General features: G+C 45.7%; 1 protein-coding gene across 4 annotated transcripts in view; it reads left to right on the top strand.

Moving 5' to 3' along the window:
• Gfra1 (GDNF family receptor alpha 1) overlaps positions 1 to 19417 on the top strand; it is a 211735-nt gene extending 192318 nt beyond the window's left edge. For all 4 annotated transcript variants that reach the window (XM_005387843.2, XM_005387845.2, XM_005387842.2 and 1 more), the window contains 2 exons: positions 10596 to 10649; positions 11729 to 19417. In XM_005387843.2, the coding sequence (XP_005387900.1) occupies positions 10596 to 10649; positions 11729 to 11884 (210 nt within the window). In that variant the 3' untranslated portion in view covers positions 11885 to 19417. The remainder of the gene's footprint in view (positions 1 to 10595; positions 10650 to 11728) is intronic.
• Positions 19418 to 19964: the final 547 nt, after the last annotated feature.

Below are 19964 nucleotides of genomic sequence, written 5' to 3'. Positions count from 1 at the left end.
TAACAGGGTGCCACAGAGCACACCCCAGGGAATTCAGTCCCAGGACCTCTGAGTGTGGAGTGATTCTTGGGCAGTCCAGCTCTGGCTCAGAGCCCTGTTTCACATTCACAGAAGTGGCACCTGTCAGAGGGAGTGCCACGTGGCAGGGCTCTTTCCTCTCTGAAGTGCAGTTCGTAGGGGTTCATAGCCCACTGCTGCTCTGTGTTCAAACTGGAGTTGAGGGCTGTGCACAGTGATTCCATGGTCCTGAGGAGAGTGGAGGGAGCATTCCTATTCGTTTAACTCCAAACTGAAACCTACATTAAGCTAATACAGCTCAAGCAAAGTACAGTATTGAGTGGCAGTGTTCAATGAGCGATCATACTGTGGGAGACTGTGAGATGATTAATTGTCAGGGAGCATGTGTGTGTGTGTGTGTGTGTGTGTGTGTGTGTGTGTGTGTGTGTGTGTGTGACTAGACATCAAACCCAGGTCCTCACATATACTAGGCAAGCATTCTACCACTAAGCTATACCCCAGCCTTTTACTTTTCTTTGTTTTTCAATTTTGAGACCAGGTTTTGCTAATTTACCCTAGGCTGAGCTCATCCTTGCAGTCCTGCTGCTTCAGCTTTTCAAGTAACTGGGCTTACAGGCCTCACCATCGCACTCAGATCCAAAGTGTTCTTTTAAGAATAAGAAGTTCTTGCATATAGGAGTTGTCTTAAGAGAAGAAGACACTGAAGGACCAGGCTTCTAGTTTCTGTAAAATTCAGATCTTCTCCAGACTAAGGAGCCTTATTGAATCTCTTGACCTCCTTGGATCTATCATCTCTTACATGGGAATGACAGGCACTGCTGCCTGGAATCATTGTCATAATTACACAAATTAAAATCCCCCAGCACAGTATTTTCTATCACTATTTTGTCCTTCTGGGTGGTCTCTGTTGACCGCGAGATAGGAGGATCCAGTCCTGAGAGAGCAGTTGGTGACCTTTACTACAGGATTGATCTTGGAAATGAACTTGGGCCTCGCAAAGGTGAGTTTGCTGTCTTGCAGGAGCAGATGCTAGGTTAAACCAGTTTATTATCACCCATTTTCGATGTTTTCTCCTTAGCACTTTTTTAAAAAAACAACATAAAGATGAGGATGGAGAGCCTAGTACCCCATCCGTGCATTCTGGTAAGAGCCATTAAGGCACCTGCTCCTGGGGTCTGGAGGACACTGGGGACAGTAATTCAGCTGGTAGACAATTGCTTAACCCAATTTCTGGGTAATAAACATGCTTAATAAAAAGGCATAGGATGTCTGCCCCATTTTGGCTCTATATGTGGTCTTTTGTTCTGGGTAACCTATGAAGAAAATAGCTCTGAGCACACTTAGATCCTGTACTATAAATATGTCCAGTTTCTTGTATTTCCTACTGACACTTTATCCTCTGGACTTCCAGCCAGCCTTGCCTCCCTGAATGATGGGCTCTGCCCTTGTGCTTCCACCATGGCACTCATGTATGTGGAGGAATATGGGCTCTGGTTCTCTCATGGAGCAAAACTCAACCCAGACCTTCCTTCCCTCTCATATCTCAGACCCCAGAGGAGCCACATTCTAGGTGAGAATGTCTAGAGAGAAAATTGGGCTGATGGGCACCTGGCACACATTTGGGCAGTTTTCCCCAGAGTCGCTGTACTTTGCCCGCCTATCAGCCTCAGGGACATCAGGTACCACGAGAGACGCTCACTTTCTGGGCTCAGGGAAACAGAAACCCTGCCCTGCTCTGGCTTTTGACAGCAGCTGCACTTGCAGGAATTGGTCCTGCCTGGCGTAAGGCTTGGGAGGACCCCCTTGGGCGCTGTACCCCTTGTCTGCCACTCCTTCCATTCTAGGCTGTCCGGGCTATTCTGTCTGTGCTGGCTGTGCGATCCCAGGCCTGTTACTGCACCTCTTGGCGCCTCTTTACCTGTCAGGAGGATAGTAAGAACTATTTGTAAGGAGTGATATAAGGGTTATGTGAGATACTGGGTGGAGATCTGGCATGGATTCAGTATATGTAGGTTTTGGAGTCAGAGAGGCTGGGTCCAAGTCTCAGCACAGCCATTACAAGCAGTAGAAACTTGGGCAAGTCACAAGCTCTCTGAACCCTGTTTCCAGTCTATACAGGAGGGGAATTCTCCTGCACATAGGAATATTTGGTGAAATGCGGATATGAGGTCATTGTCAATGAGAGTTATTAAAATAGTAATAGTCACAGCGATTGTCACTAATAATGGTGGTTTTCTTATATTTTTCTAGAATATTTTTTCTGTCTGATAGAAGTAGATTTAAAACTGTTAAAAAATGTTTGCCAGTACTGAGAGTGCTCCATCTTCTGTGCCAGGGGATGAACAAAAGCCCCTGCCCGTTTTGTCTCCAGGCAATGGAGAGTTTTTTCAAAGCTTAGTTACTACCATAAGTCACGGAGCCATTATGGGGCCGTACTCAGCTGCACATAAATGCACAGGAGAATGAGAGGCTTAATAAATATTATCTGATGGTGATGAGGATGCGTGTCTGATGAGATATGCTTCATGCACTTCTCATCAGGGACAACAATGAATCTTTTCTGTTGCTCTTGCACATTTGCATTTCCAGCTGCACGTTTTGAGAGAACAAATGTTTCACCTTAGAGCCTTCCATCCTCTTTGCCTTTGCACCATCATTGCTGAATATTTACTCTACAGAACCCCCACACACACACACCCCTCAAACCAAAATGTCTCTCACACATTGTTGGGCATTCTCTTGTTGTTCATTGGTCCATAATTTCCTAAACTACTGTTTATCATTGCTTCTTATCTGAATATTTGACTAATGAAGCAAGTTAACCACGAACAAAACCATGCAGTTCTGCGTTGTATTTTACAACCTAAGTTTGCTCCAATCTGGGGGAAAGGAAATAAAAAATGTGATGCTACAATGTTCCTGTAAGGTTATAAAAGACGCCCAGCTAGGGGGCCTGTGGAGCTCCATGCTGTAGCACACTGCTCTGAGCTGCCCTGCCATTAGTGTTAAATTATAAGTGCAGGATTCAGGCAGCCTTTGATGGTACAATGAGGCTGACAGAGAAGCCTGGGGGATGGCTTAGCTAATGGAGGCCTGTTGATATATCTTACTGGGCTGTGTCTTTTTCACTGCGCCCATTTTTAAATCCAAGAAATCACAGGAGATCACAAACTACTTGTCCTTAATACAGTGTCCACAAGCCAAATTAGCCTAAGCTTTTGCATTTTTTTCTGCCTTGTCCCAATCCAAGACAGACTAGAGATCTCAGAGCAGCTAAGACATTGTCAACAGTCACTTGAACTTTGAAAGAACTTCACTAGGGTATCATACTTGATTCTCAGAACCACCTTATTTTTTACAGGCTAGATCAGCGATTATTAGAGTCATAGCTGATGAGCGAAAGTCAAGGCTAGAATCTTCCTTACCTGTGTTCTTTTTTACCATACTGTATCAGTCAAGCCCATACCAGGAACAAGTTTTAAATTATAGTAGAAACTCTCCTAACTAATCTTCAGGGAAACCCGCTCACCACCTCAGCCAGGCTTTCTCCTCTGTAAACTTACTGATGAGTGTGAGGCTCCCTGCATGCTCCAGGCTCCAGGGTTTCCCTCCTTCTGTCATCTCCGCCCTTTGCTCTCCCAGTGACACACAGGCTTGCAAATACAACTGTATACATCCTCGGGGCTGGGGATATAACTCAGTGGCATAAGCACCTGCCTGGCAAGCGCAAGGTCATGAGTTCGATCCCCTGTACCGCAAAAAGAAAAAACAAAACAAACAGGTGTATACATTCTCAGACCTTCAGTGCTAATTCTCTTTGGTATTGTGTTTATGTCATTTAACCAAATAGTATATGAGTGATTGAAATAGGTGTACAAAATTGCAGTTGTTTCAGTGAGGATTTAAGTTCATATATTGAAAAAGGCAATTCCTAAAACAATGCCTTAGATTAGTTGTGGGCCAGATAACTAAAGGACTGAGACTGAGTTATAAAAAATGTAGAAAAATTGTACTGAGATTCCTCTGTGGGCATCAGACAAATGCCACTGTTGGTTTTTTGTTTTTTGTTTTTTTTTTTTTCTTCTTTTGGTATCGGGAATTGAACTCAGGCCCTTGTGCTTGCCAGGTAGGCGCTGTGCCTCTGAGCTATATCCCCAGCCCCACCACTCTTGTTTTAAAAAAAACAAAATGGAGAATTGTAGACTGTGATTGAGAAATAATATCTTAAACAAAACATAAATTGGAGAACCCCAATCACTGGGCTCTTTAAAAAAGGGGGCCTTGGTTATGTATCCAAAACTCAATAAATTAATGACATTGAGACTTTAAATTAGAGTTTTACACAAATGTGTCATTTTCAAATGACTTTGCCCTTTCACATAATTTCTCAATTGACCACCTAAGGGCCCACTCCTCAATCTAGTCAGCAGAAAGGGTTTCTGCTGTAGGCTTAGCAATCAGCTCAGATTCAATGGCGTAAACTCTGACTCCCCTGTGGATGTCAGGAAGCTAAAGCCTTCTAGACTGTAGAGTACATTTCGATGTCACCTCTGAGACTGTGACCAATAAGCCCCTATTGGGTTTCATTTCAGTCCACGGTACACATTGTTGGAAGCCTCTAACCTCAGCTTCTGCCCGGCTGAGGCATCCTTCGCCAGGGAGAAAGGACCGTTGCAGGACCCAGCGGCCCTAACGTTCCATCCTAGGACCAGGCTCAGCCTTCCCAGACTGGCTAAACTTGGCACCCTTGGGCGTTCCTGAACACCACACCAAGGAAAGAACCTTTACACAACCTTTTTAGAGTTTAATGGAATGAAAACCTTTGGCTGAGATTCAGGCAACATGGAGACAAAGTGTTTTAGGGAGGAGCAGGTAGAAGACCTATCAGTCCCAGGCCGGGTGGCGGAAAAGCTGCCGCAGGATTATTGCTGGTCCCTTCACAGAAGGACAAAGTCCCAGCTCACCCTGGCTCCCCTGGCAGAACTGAGCTTGGAGGAAATGGATTCCTTCCTTGCTGAGCACAGGCTCTGAAAGACAAACACCCAGGCCCAGAGGCTCTGAGCAGACTTTATTTATATGTCCACTTGTTTTACGCAGTTGATTTTATGCACATTTTTCAGACCAGTGGCTGCAAGCAGTTGTTACCAAGTTTGTAGGAAATGCAAATCATCAAGAAGGTGAATTTTAAAATAAACAGTGGCAGAGACTGTAGAAAGCTGGTCAACTAGTTCTGACCATACCAGCAATAAAACCTCTCCAACTTTCCCAAAAGTCAGTAACAAAATCCAGAAAAAGATGAAGAGCAGAAGCCTCCAGAACATTCTACAACCCACTGTGACTTAGCTTGGATTTACTATCAGGCCACTTATTTTTTCTGTCTTCTTTTAATGTGCAGAAATTAGTTCGGGGAAATACATATCAAGTGTACAATAGGCTTGTGTAATAGAATAATAAGTACAAGCCATCAAAATCTATAATCAGGATCGTCTGTTTCAAATACAGTGTGAAAAATGCAAACTCTGCAGCAAGTTACTCTGCTCACTCATCCTGTGGGATTAGATACATACCCTTCTTTCTTTGTTTTATCTTACAAGGAGACAAGACATGCATATTTAAAGTGAAAAATGGTTTCAGGTTCTGGACTTTTGATTCCAAACTATTTCCAAAAGAACTCATGGATTGTTTCCCGTAGAAAAAGTCCAATTTATGCTGGAGAAGAGACTCATATGCTAATAAACTGATATTGACAAGTGTGATAGATGCAGCGAGGTACTTAGTGAGTGCTGGAGAGCAAAGTTGATTGCATTTTACAGTCTGTGTATTTCTCTGTTTATTGCTTGTATTCTGTCATTAAGCAAACAGGTTCCTAATATAGCAAATCTCTCTAATCAGTAAAGCAAGGGAGAAAAGAACCAGAGCATCATTAATTATGACTATTTGGCTGTAGCCTGGACAGTCTGCTGCTATTGGATTGTACAGCTTCCTCTGGTTTTATTTTCTGGAGATAGGGCAGAAAACAGCTTTTCTTTTGCATGGAGGAGAGCAGAAAAATGTTCTACGCCCTGCTGGCTGACAGCTGCCTAAAAACCTGAGATTAAACACTGGCTTCTCTACAGAAATGGAGTCCTGGGGCAGGAAAGGCCAGGCTCTGAGCGGGCGTGCTTTTAACTTTCCAATTCCATAAACAGAGGAAGCTTGCTGCTCACAAGCCTGACCTGTCCCCAAGGATCTGGAGAGCCCACTGTAGGCAGAACCCAGTGGGGACCTGACTGTGGGCCGTAAATTATGTGTGTGCCTGTGTGTTCTGCACGGGAACGCCGTTGGCACCGCAACTGGCTTTCCACATGCTAATCACTTGGGTAAAAGGCAGGAGAGGCTCCACTCTGACTCCAGGTAACAGAGGTTAACAGCGTCTAATGCATTTATTAACCCTCTGCTGCCAGGGACTGGCGGGGTCTGGTCTCACAATTACAGTGCCCTGGAAATTCTATTATGTGACATGCCTGGACTTGTGGATTATTACCAGTGACAATTTTATAGCAGAAGAGCAACAGCTGCTAGAGGGGCAAGATTTAGGAAGAGCCTAGAGAACAGCGTTCCCTGGTTTCCCAGAACGTGGGGACAGCTTCTGTGGGCACATTCTTCTCCAGATGACTTTCATTTTTCTATTCTCAAGATGCGGGCCTCAAGGCCCTGTGTCTTGGTGGTGACGTCTCCCCATTGCAGAGTCAGGCACTTCCTTCAGACCACACAACTATAAATTAGCTGCTCAGAAGCACTCCTTCATAAGAGAGATTAAACACTTCATCTTCTCAGTATACTAAAACGGCGATTCAAGTTGACTCTTACAAAAATGGAATATGTTCTTTATCTTTTTTCAAAAGAGACTTTTTAAAAAACTACAGACCATAAGCTGTCTGTCCAGGTAGGTATGGTTGGCCTGGCTCCAGGTTTTGTCCCTGCTCTAAGTTGTGTCCTTGCATGTCCCGCCATTGGCAGGGTTGCAGGGCTCACAGAAAGGACACTGTGCCCTGTGCCAGCACATCCATTAACACACCCTGGGTCTCACTGCCTTACAACTCAGTGATGAAGGCTGCTGTTCTGGTTTCTAACTTACCTTACCCTTTACCAAGTCTCAAAAGTTTCTTTTCTCTTAATTTTAATTTTCCCGAGACCATCCTAATTTTCAGCAAATGAAACAGCCTTTCAAGCATAGAAGTACTCTCCGCAGTAGTTGAAGGGAGGATGTCCTATAATTTTATCTGTTTGCATTTACCGTACCTGATGAGCAGGGCATCATGGTGTTTGCAGAATAAGTCAGGATAAAAGCCTTTAAGATGTGGAAATAACAGGTTTCACGGGGTTTTGAAAGTAGCCTTTAAAACTGAGGTCTTCTTAGGTAGACTGTGGGTCTGAAGAGCTGGGTTTCTAACACATGGTGACCGAGGCTTCATGCTGCCTGTGATACTCCTAAGCATGCTGCCAGCCGGCCAGATGCAGCTCCAAGCCCAGGCCTGCCCCTTCATCCACGGCGGGCGCACAGCCTGGGGCACTGGGCAGTGTTCTTAACACCTTCCCGCCCAGGCAGCAGAGTCACTCTGGCCTGCATCTTGTTTCGTAAGGAATTTTAAAAGGTCTCACATCTATGTGCAGCCCTTTGATTCTTTTACTTATGTGCCACCTGCCAGTCGGGTCTCCGGGACCATTTTCCTTTCACCTTCTACTTAGATGCACCAACCTTATGATGTTTTCCTCTGTGTTCAGGTGGCGCCCAGGACCGCTCTGCTCATCCTGCCTCTGAGGTCATGGCGGTTTCCGGGACACCAGAGCTCTCTGTAGGAAGCTTTGCAATGGTCTCTGGAAGCAGAGTGTGGAGAGCCCTGGGCATGGAGTTCCAAGCCTCCCAGAGCTGTGGGTGGGGCAGTGTGGGACAGAAGGGAGGTTTTCCCCAGCCTCCCTGTGGCCTGGCTGCACATTCTCACCTGCGCTTGGCCTTCCTGCTGTTCTGCCAGCCAGCACGTCCTCCAGGCCAAGTAAGCCAGGGGCTTCTGCCTCCCCCTGTGGTCAAGCCGGTGACACTACAGGGAGACAAGGCCAGATGTTGACTGTTGGAGTCAATGTGATGGCTCTTCTGGGGGAACACGGGCCCACTGCACGGAATAGGAGCTGGTCCACATGCATTTTCCTGTATGGTCACTGCAGCCACTCCCAGAGGGAGAGCATGAGGTGGCAGGTTAGACGTGGGCCCGTGCTTGTAGGTTCATGAGTGCCGTACACAGTGGGAAGCCCTCAGGGACTAATGCGGGAACAGAGATCTGCCTCTGAAGACTGAATGTGCTTAAGAACATCCATGAAGAGAGAGGCATTTCTGGTTTCCTGCTGGAGGCCCCTTCACAATCAGTCCATTAGGAGGACATTCCCCTAGTGCTGCCTCAAGCTCCTGAAGTGACAGAAAAATACAGCTGGCGAGAGTTACAGGTTGTGTGCATCAGGAGAAAATCAGTCCACTGGCGCTGCTCCTACAGAATGAAGTGGGAGGAGATGTGCCCACCTGAGTCCTCGCAGAGGGCACTGTGGCCCAGGGCACAGGGTGCCACTTAACCGTGACTGTGGGCTCAGGAACAACTGGAGGGGACAGCGTGCCTCCGTCTAGAGGTCACGCTGCCTTCTCTGTGCAATTTGGTGAGCAGGGTGCTTATGCAAAGGCATTTAGCAAGGGTTTCCATGTTTTGCAGAATATGGCCTGAAAAAGAAAGCAGGATGAGAGGCGTTAGGGTCATTTTGGTCTCTAGGCACAAATCCAATCGTGAATGGGAATAAAAATGTTAAATTCTGTGCATATTCTCAAGGAACAATATAATGGACCAGATTTGCTATGGATATAGATTAAAAGTCGGCTCCTGAGTGAGGTAGAATCCCCCTCCCAGTTTCCCCTCTTGATATTCTTATACATAACATTTAGTGACCTTTGAACAGCCCTGGGCTGCTTCCTAGTGTCTTATTCTTGAAGCCTGTTTAAAGGTTTCTATTTCATATTCACAGCTGGCATATGCAAATATAGGCAAAGATTATGATGCTTTCTAAGTGGCATTATGGTCAATAAATTACTCCTTGGGTGCAAATGCTATCATTGAAGCCTAGCATGACTTAAGCAAGCTGCAGAAGTCTTGCTACAGATGATCAGCCTGCCAGCACCCGCCAGTGCCGCGCAGTCGGATACCCCTTGGTTCAGGTGTGATGCTTAACCAGGGCACATCTTGCTGGCAAATGAGCTCTCTGTATTTTGGTGCCAAAGGCTGTTATTTACTGCTGGGATCTGGAGCTTGGCATCATGGGTAGAGATGTTATGTCTGTGCCGTTTGAGGAGGGTAGAGACTGGGAGAAATAGCATAATCCAGGAAGGAGCATCTTTCCACCCAAGAGTTGAGGAGCATTGACCGATCCTGACTTTAGAAGAAAATTACTGTGTGACCTCTGATGAGTCTCTTCACCGCTGTGGCATCTAACTGTTCTGCCTTGTGTGGGGTGGGTAGTGTTCGCAAATGTTTTCTCTGCCATTATTTGAGCAATGGGACCTTTCCTTCCACTCAGTTCTGAGGCAGAAGCCTAGTGGGAAGTTCGTCTGGGTGAGGGGAAATGGGAGCCTTAAAGCCTCCACAGCCCAGCCTCCCCACAGCTGCCCTGGAAGCAGCCTTAAAACAGCTGGATTGGGATCTGCAGTGCTATGTAAGATTCCTTGAGGGTCCCATCTGAAAGAATCTGGAAGCATGTTCTTTCTCTTCACCACCCTGTGCCCAGCCCTAGAAAATATTGGGGGCTCAGTAGTATCTGTTGACTAGCGCAGTGAATAAACAGATGAACAAACAGACAAGCTTCCAGAAGACCTCTCCTATCTTACTAATAAATGGATATTTTCATTGCAGTATTCTTAAGTTTTGGAGGCATTTCCCCAAATTAACATACAGAAACACAAGGGAACTAGGCAAGGAGGCACATGCCTATAATGCCTATACTATGGGAGGCTGAAGCAGGAAGATCTCAAGTGTGAGTCCCACCTGGGCAATTTAGTGAGATCCTGTCTCCAAATAAAGAGGGCTGGAGATATTGCTCAGTGGTAGAGTTCCACTGGGTTCAATCACCAGTGTGGAAGGAAGGGAGGAAGGCCACTCCCAAACTTTTTCTTCGGTAACCCAGTGCTGTCTGCACCACCCCTGAAGCAGTCATTAATGTTAGGTGGCCGCTGAGACTGGACATGAGGCAGGGTTGAATGGATGCACCTTGTCAAACACCAGACTTTGAAGATGCAGTATGAAAAAGTAATGTAAAGTATCTCGTTAATTTTTTATATTGATTATGTGTTGCAATGGTAATAGAGTGGGTTAAAATATATTATTACATTAACTTCACCTGTTACCTCTTTATTAGGCGGCCACTAGAATATTGTAAATTACACGTGGGGCTCACATGTGTGGCGCACTTATTTATTAGATGGCAGTGCCCTAGACTATTGATTAATGGATCATCAGTAATTACTCTTCCCTATTATTTTTTACTTTTCTTCCCTTTTCTCTTTCCAGGCACAGAAGCTGAAATCTAATGTGTCGGACAGCACACAGCTCTGTCTTTCTGATGTAAGTGACATTTCTTTCTGGGTATCCCTGCATTTTTAGAGACAACCTTTGGGCCCTGGGGCAAGAGATGATATACAAGGCTCAAAGGCAGTAAGCTTTCAGGTCCAGGAAAAAAACATGTAAGCTACCCTCTCTGTTCATCCGCCCTTGGATTCAGGGCACAGGGTTATAATTAATCTGGTACCTGGGAGCATCACCTGACAACCAACCCCAGCACCAGGGCTGCTGTTCTGATGCTGGGAATCTGTGGGCACGGTCAGGCCACTCTGTCCAGCACAGAGACGAGGCCTGATGCTTCCCCTGCTTACTGCAGGTCCTCTGCCTTCAGCTCCTCTGACCTGCACAGCCATCTCCAGAGGTAGATAGCACAAATCCATTGCTCTCCTCAAATTATAGGTAAGGAGAGAGGAGCAGTTCTGTTTTGTGTGACAGTCCTATCTCACTGGGTAGGGATGTGACATTACGAGGCTGAGCTGGCATTGTGATAAGACGAAGGAGTCCTTGTGTCGGGGAGCCCTGATGCCTGGGTTCTGGACTGGGCTATCCCTCCGAGGAGCTGCACAAGCTCCTTGCCCTGTCTGTTCCTCATCTCAAAAATGTAGATTCCTGCCTGCTCTTTCCACCTCCAGTGCTAGTTGTGGGACATTACTATGCCCACTGCTACCAAACTCATGCCCTCCCTCCATGGCAGAGAGAGACAGTGAGCATCCCTGCTCAGCCAGAGCTCCCTGGAGGGAGAGAGGCTCCATGTTACACAGGGTGAACTGTGGAAAGGAGAAGAAGGGCAAGGGTATAAAAACTGAAATATTTTCCCCCAAAATGGGTTGTAACAATCCATTATGGAGGAGCAAGCAATAAACATGGGGTAGACGGTATATCCCAAGTCTCCGGTCTCACCCGAGCTCAAGGTTCCTTCTCATAAAACGAGAGGTCAGCAGGTCGTAGGCTCAGCAGTGCAATCTAGGGTCAGCTTCAGCGAGGGCTCAGCCAGGGGGACCGTAGAGAGAAAGCGTGTGATTACAGTGTGCTGGGAGGGCATGGGCACTGCAGTGGGTGGTAACGAAACCTTTTTCTTACAGAGCAATTATGAAAAGGATGAGCTCGCTGGTGCTTCCAGCCGCATAACCACAAAATCGATGGCTGCGCTTTCAAGCTGCGGCCTGAGCCCACTGCTGGTTCTGGTGGTCACCGCTCTGTCTACCCTACTATCGTTATCTTTGGCAGAAACATCGTAGCTGCGTTAAAAACAAAAAACAAAAAAAAAACAACATGGACATGTAAAAAGACAAAAAAATGAAGTTACCTGTTTCCTATCCTCTTGTATATCTGAAAATCCAGTTCTAGGAGCTCAGTGGAGAAGCAGTTTCATCCAACTGGAACTTTTTTTTGTTTAAAGAGAGCTTCTTGTGATCCTTAGGGGCGTCTGTGGAAAACCTGAGGCAGTGCTACATTCCAGACTCAAAAGGCTTTGCTTGGGGCATGCTGTATTTTAAGGGGACAGTTTGTAAACTTGACTGCAAAGTAAACTGGGGCCATGTTTTTGATGATGATGATGATGATGATGATGGTGATTTTAACAGTTTTAACTCTGGCCTTTACTAAATGGAAAAGGAGTTAGTATTTTTAAAGATCCTTCCATATCTCATGTAGTGGCTTCAATTTCTAATGACATAAACTACAACCTAACATGGATGACAAGCTCTTAGGCCACAAAGTGAAAGTTCTCATCCAGAGTGGATACTGTGGAAAACAACTTGTACTGATATTCATCTTTCTGTACATACTAGCATCTTGCGCACTGTTTGTGTATTATAAACGGTTCCATGCTGTCATACAAAATGAGACACCTGTCACATCCAAATGTATAATCTTTTAGTCAAAATAGGGAGAGTGGATGTGAACCCTTGCAGTACCTTCCTCATTGGTTGATACTCTCCTACGCCTTACCTGAGTGAGAAGCCCTTAAGCTAACCAGAGTCAAATATAGCCGAAGCAACACTCTACTACTCTTTACATTTACGAGGTTATATGTAGAAAAGAAATTTTACTACTCAACGATTTCAGCTATTGGCTTTCTATATTTTGAAAGTAACAATATCTTCATTTTTTACTGATGGTTTAATATGAAATACGTGGAGCTTGTGCTCCTCTCAGAAGTTGTGTTAGCTCCGAAATTAACTTCACAAATACAGCTCTGCAAAAGTAGACGCTGAGGAGCCCTATGCTTAGCGGGACGCTTTGCGCCATGTGGCTGTGAACGGGCAGGAGGAAACAGAACGGCCTGAGTTGTCTTTTGCTATGTCTGGAAATGCAAGTGAGCATATGTGGGAGGGAGCCAGGGGCCACTTGTGATGGCACACAGCCTCTCTTGGCACCTTTGCCAGCTGACACAACCTGGTATCTTGGAGCTAATGGTTTCTGACAGAGGCAGCTTTGATGGGGATGGGAGATGGAGATGTGCCGCCCTCTCGTTCCATCCATGCCCAGGTGCACAGTTGTTTTCCTGAGGATTGTCTTTACTCCCAGCTGTGACCTCTTGACTGCTGTTGAGAGCAGTTTGGTGTGCGGGTCATCGGGAATCAGCTTGCACCTTGTTCTGTTCTTCCCTGACAGACTGCGGCTGACTACGCAGAAAGGAAAGAAGGTTGGTGGGTTGAGAGGGTTGGTGTGACGGCTGGGGAGGCGAGTTGGTTGGCGCAGGCACACGGAACAGGGCAGGGCTGTGTGATAAGGCAGCCGGCTTTGCCAGCTGCACGTGCTCTCCCTGTGTTCTCTTCCCCCAGCACGCAGACGCTCACGTGCACTTTTGAAGTCTGGTTTAGAGGGCGAGATTCAGAATCTGCAATCATCACATACTAGTTTCTCTCACACTGAACGAAGAGTAGGTTCTTCCTCCATAGGGTGCTGGAAGCATGAGGTTTCCTCCCACGCTGCAGAGGCCCAGAGGGGGAGACCCCTGGTGTACATTTCATACCGATCTCTTTGCTGGCTGAGCTTCTGTCTTGGAAGATTCAACAGATCCCTGGGGGAGGAGAAGTCTGCGAAATCCAAGGGAAAGGCCTACTCTTTGGGCTGTTTTGGTGTTTGAAATATATTTATACCCAAATGTTAATAAACACGGATGTATAATACTCAGTACCAACATTGTTTTACCTGAGAATGCTTTCAAGGTAAATGCATCAAACACCCAACTATATTTGATCAGTGAAAAGTTCCATGAAGACTCTTACTTTGAATAAACACATTGAATGTATTTATTCAAAGTGACTCACATTTGAAACAGCAGTCATCTATGAGAGCATATCTCTTACAGAATATATTTTGTTTTAATTAAGGTATCTCTGAGTATCTGTACTGGGCTAATTGCATATGGGTCTGATTCAGTGTGATCCACTATGAAAACTATTGATCACTTCTGCAAAATCCACCAGCTCTAATTAGCTTCAGATAACCAAAGAAGAAATGGGAATTCTCAGTGCTAACAAGGGCAGCCTTCCTTGAAGAGTGTGTAGATATACAACATACGAATTAAATCTTAAAACAGCTCTCTCCCCAACAAAGATCTCATTTTTTTCAGAGATAACAGCATATTTGATTTACCAAATCCTCAAACTGAAAATGAGTGACTGAATACATAAACGGGAAATATCTTGTTCAGGAACAACTTGCGAAAGAGATTGTTGTAAAACTAAGCCAAGCGAGTGGTGCTGTCATTTGGATTGATCTCGTTTTACCTTGGTGATCCTGAAACAGCATTATTTTCCCCAGGACTAGAAGAGAGAGAAATTATTGCAATCTTTTACCTAACTTCCTCTTGGGGTGCTTACAAGCAAAAAGCGATTGACTACTTCCTGTCCTTCAGTCCCTGCACTTCAGGTGACACAAACACAGGGGCTATCTGTTAATGTCACGTCTCTTACAGGAAACACCTATGGTGGTTGATTTTGACAACAAAAAATAGACATTTATATCAATGGAGACCATGACTGTCAGATCAGATCTACCCATACCCTACTTATTTCAGAGAGAGAGAGAGAGAGAGAGAGAGAGAGAGAGAGAGAGGAAAAAGGGGCAATATTGCCACAATGATTAGAAGCACATTCATTTCACTTTGATGTTGACTATCTCTGACCGATATCTAGTTGAGGATCTTTTGAGCAGAGCACATGAAGGAAGAACTGCACAATATAGAGAGGGAATTCAGAATGTCAGCTGAATATTTATTTTTCCATATGTATTTTTTTTCAGCCCTCTAAAAGAAAAAAATAGAAGTTGAAAATGACATAGGTTATTTTTTAAGTATATTAGCAAACTGTATCTAGAGCATTAAGAGTGGGGTTTCTATTTTATTTTTTTTTTTAAACAACTCTTTATCTTATAATAAAAAGTGTCTGGGCTTCAAGTTCAAGTGACGGCGTCAAGTTTATCCAGTATCAGCCAGGGCTTCTCCGGGGCTGCTGTGGCCTTCAGTTTGGTCTGTCCCGGGACGATTTCTGTCTTGCGCAAGCTCTGAGGCTGGGGCTCCTGCACCTGCATCCCGTTTCGTACATCTCTCTTTGTCTTTCAGTCAGACACTCCCAAACACTCCATCTGGTGAATTAGGAAAGTGGGAAAGTGGAAGCAGTTTTAAGTCAGTGTAAAGTGCTTGGGAAAAGGGAGGTAAGAGCAGCGGGAGTTTACATAATTAGCAAATTCTTTTCTTAGAATCCAGCATAAATATATTGCAGTTATTATCTACAAAATAGTGGCCTCCGAGGAGCTGTCTTTTGGAAAATAAGTTTTCATTCATGTAGTTAGACACATGTGACTTATTTGAGTCAATAAACTGTAGACCAGAAAAGGGCCACTTGAATGAGTTCATACTAGCTAATTCTCTTCCAGTGCTGTTCCTGATCTCGTGGAGTCATACCTCCACGGTCTCTGTTGCCTTTGCTTCTCCCCTTCGCTGAAGCAAATGAGACCATGGGAAGCCCATCTTTGTGCCAAACACTAGAGGCTGTGGCAACAGATGGGAGTGAATTGCCATTGGCCCGGGCACCATGGCAGCAGAAGGCCCATCTGCGCTGAGCTTGGAGAGTTTGGAGTGACAAAGCCAAGTCAAGGTGCAACAAGAGGCCATGTACCATAGGCCAATGGGTCTTGCTGTCTTCTCATGTCTCCTGGTGAGCAGGACAGGAGCCGTCACCTAACAAAGCATCCAGAGTTCCTTGAAATAGGCAGTGGTTCCTTTACAGCAAGGCAGCCAGAGCTACTGGTAATTTATGGATGACAGAGAAGGAATTTCTTTTTAGAAATTCGAAAGTGAAATGGCTGGGGATTTGGTTGGACACCCTTAGAAGCTACGTTTTTCTCTTATCCTGAGACAGAAATCCCATGTATATATTTGACACCTCTTGACTCTGACACAGCTTTTCTTCTTGAGTGACCATTTGTTTTAAGTTTACTGTCTAGGATTCGTCTTGAGAATTGTACCTTTGATTAATATTCTCACTGCAGAGGCCTTAAGTCTGTGGGCTTTGCAAACCCCAGTATGTATTCTGTAGCATGGTTTTTTTTTTGCTCCAGGATAGCTGTCTTGCCATATTGACTGGTTCGGCTCCCTTTTGTATTGGTTATGGAATCTCTACCGTCACCCTTGTTCTTTACTCCTAAGTATTTAGCAGGGTCCCTTCCTACCCATTCTTCATCCTAACTGCTATAAGTTTAGCACTAGCCAAGGTCATTTTTGTTCCACCAGATGCCCACTTCATTAAAGAAGTCTCTCTCAGGAGCCAGATGATCCAAAGATGACACTAATACTCACAGCAGAAGGTCACCCCCTACCTGTGCCCCGAGCTCTTCCTTCCTTGCGTTGGGCTTTAGCCTGCTGCGTCCTCCCCAGGAAACTCTTTGTCTCTCCCTGTGTTCTCAGATGAGCTTCTCCTCTTTCCAGAGGCAGCTTGGGGTGGTTGCTCAGCGGGATGAGCCACCTGCGCTTCTGATGGCTCTGAGACCCAGCCCAGAGAGGCGGGGAAGGCACACAGACCCGATTTGAGTAAACTGACTGCAGAGCACCGCAGCCTGTTATAGTCACTGAGGCCTCAGCCCCCTAAGGTCTCCAAACTCATTTGACCAGCGCAGCTGCGACTTCGGCTGTTTGCCTCTGGCAGGTGCCAATATCAGCATCCTGTCCCACTGCCATGGGGAGTTTATTTTTGCTCGAGGGCGGTTGCCAAGCCCAGCACCCGCATCAATGGAAGGTTTTCTCTGATTTCCTTCTCTTCCTTACAGGCTGGGCTTTCTTACCAGGCCCCATTTTTGTGTTGCGGAGGGTGTCAGGAGGCTGCCCAGACACTGTCAGCTTCCTCCTTGGTCCTGACATCTCTTGCTGCTCACCAGCCTTCCCTAGCAGACAGCATGCGCATAGCAGGCGTTTGAGAAATGCTAGTTGTGTGAAATCACCGGCACATCAAAAGACTTCATTCTCTCCAACAGTGATGGAATCTGGCCCAGTTGTGTAGTTGTGCTGTCACTGAGCTTTATTGACACTGAATTTGTCCCCCTGAGATGTGGAGGGTGAGCTGGGGAAAAAGGTCTAAGGAGTGCTCAGATCACAGCAACTGTAAATCTGCTCGCTGTGCTTCCTGCCGAGAGACAAAAAGCTAGCACTTGTCCCTGAGGACCCGAGCACGACCAGCCAGTCCCAGCAGCTCTCCACGTTTGCCAGACCAGTGAGTCTGCAGAGATTTTAATCTGCCTCAAGCACAGGACGCAGGTAAGAAAGCTGGACCACTTCGTGAGTCCCAGATCACTCCCAGGGATGATAGTCTCTCCGTTAGTGTCCTGAAAAGAGAGTCAAATGCTGATCAATTCAGCACTTATGTTGAAGAATTACTCTGGCTGGATGAGCCATCACTTACAGCTGAAGCTTTCCCACAAGTAATGTGAGACCATTGAGTCCTTTGACGCCAGTTTCCCCAAAATTGGGAAACACTTATCTTTCCAGGTTGACAAAATCCTTCAGTTTGGCATCCTTTTTTTTTATATAAAGAGTCTATGAACCGTTTTTCTGACCCAGTCTGGAGTTAAATTCCAGGCCCCGTGAGTACAAGAGCAAACCCAGTTCCCCCACAACGGAGAAGGCAAATCCAGTTTCCTTCAGCCTAATGCTAAGCATCCATTGCAGCAACCCAAGTGAAGAGCGCAAGCATCGCTTCTCGAGACACTAGCGGGCTGTGACCTTGGCCTCACAGGGGAACCTGGGGAACTGTTCTGGAGTCAGGGAGCAGCCATGGTGCAGTTGGGACTGAGACACTGGAACTGCTGTAGCTGAGAGGAGCACGCAGCAGGATTCATTCAAAAGAGCAAAGCTTGGAATGTGCAGTGACCCCCAGTGCCCACCAGACATAGCATAGAATGAGGATGAAGAATTACAAATATCCAGTAGACGGCCCAGTTTATAAACCCCAAGGACTTTAGAAGTCAGTAGAGTTTGGTCCGGAGGGCCAGGTCAAGGTGATGATTGCAGGACTGGGTGAAGGTCTGGGCCTTCCAGCACACTAGCATGTAAGGCTCAGTCAACAAAGCCCCGCTTCCCCTCTGCTGTTCCCCACTCCCTTCCTTCCTTCCTTCCTTCCTTCCTTCCTTCCTTCCTTCCTTTCTTCCTTCCTTCCTTCCGTCCTTCCTTCCACCCTTTCTTCCATGTCCTCTCTACACCCTCTCCCACAGGGCTGTATGATCCAGCATTATCTTCCTGGTGTACAAAGTGTGCTCGATCTGGAATTTGGGCTCTTACTGTTTCACTTTAGCCGAAGGCATTTCTGAAATATGAGTGGAAAAAGAGAGTGGAAATCCCAGAACCGGATCACAGACTGGCCTGTCTTATTTGGCTGTGGTCTTCCTGTAATCAGGCACTTCTGATGCGCTCTTCTGGAATCAGAAATAGCTGATTGTCCTGAGAGGATTGAAGAGATGGTTTCAGAAACCTGAAATCCAGGGCCTTACAGTTCTCCTAATTATCTGTTTTTTCTCTTCTTCTCCCTTCCATCCCCCAAGGGAGTGGGGAAACACTTCTCACCATGGAGCCCACTTGAAAGAGTTTTCCCATCTTATGTGTATTATCCCTTGATATTGAAATTATTTTCTCTGTTTAATCCAACTCCCACTGAGAAGCTGTGTGAGATTTAGGATGGAAGATTTTTTTTTTTGTACTTCTGGAAGGCGTTGCATTTTTTTACTCTTAACTCGAGGGTATGTCTCAGCTGCCTTTCTATTTCATGAGGTTACCAATACAGGTGAAATGAAAGAAATCTTCTGATTTGGGGGGTAGTTTAGAATTCTGCCCTGGGTAAGAGGTCCAGAGACCCAAGCAACTCAGAGCTGTAGCTGAGAGGGCAGAAGGAGCTTTGTGGAGGAGCATCCATTGGGAGAGGCGTTTCCCCCGGATCTGCGTGCTCCATTGTGTTCCGGGGTCTTCGCCCGCGGAGGACGGTGCATTTTTCTCACGTCTGTGTATCTGGTTTCCGAAGGACGCGCGCTTGTGTTTTCCCAGGGTTATTCCTGCACCTCTTCCTCACACAGCTGTTTGCAACATGCTTTCTTGCCAACATCCACAGAAGAACACCTACATGTAGAAGTACAAGTTTTGCTGTCTGGACTTTGGAAGTGGTTTTGTGATGTTTGAATTTTCTGTTAGCGCGTTGCTCAAGCACTACAGAGTGTATGCAGTCCCTTTGGCCATCTCTACCCCAGAATATCGTAATAAACAGTTTTCTTTTTCTAAAAAAAAATCAAAGTGATTATTGTCATGTCTTTTTCTTTGATCCTGATTTATTCAAAACAATCTTGAAATCTATAAAGCCGTAGAGCTCTCTAGAGTCAAAACCAGTGAGATCTGGGACAGCAGATCACCAGGACTGAGTGTAGCTGACACGGAAGCTGCTTGTTGTTGGTTTCCCACACTTGGCACTACTGGCATTTGGGGTCAGATAATTATTTGTTGCTGGTGTGTGGGTTTTTCAGGACCTGGACATTGTCGATGTTTAGCAGGATCAGTGAGTAGTTTCCTTCCTCAAAAATATGTCTAGACTTACGAAGTGTCCCCTGGGTGGGGGCACAATCTCTCCTTATCAACAACCAATTTCAGACCCACACTCATGTCTCACTTCTGAGTACTAAAAGGAGTGGCCGCATCTGACATTTATTTCTGTCCTAAAGTGCATTTTATCATTCAAAGATACGGTTGGTGGATTCTCTAGTTACCATCATATGTGTATCAAATGTCTTATTTAGGCTTACAAATAGTATTTTGATAAAAGAGAAAGATGTAGAATAGGA

The sequence above is a fragment of the Chinchilla lanigera genome, unplaced genomic scaffold, assembly GCF_000276665.1.
Source record: "Chinchilla lanigera isolate Chin_1 unplaced genomic scaffold, ChiLan1.0 scaffold00030, whole genome shotgun sequence".
Classification (NCBI taxonomy): domain Eukaryota; kingdom Metazoa; phylum Chordata; class Mammalia; order Rodentia; family Chinchillidae; genus Chinchilla; species Chinchilla lanigera.
This window is presented reverse-complemented; position numbering and strand designations above follow the sequence as displayed.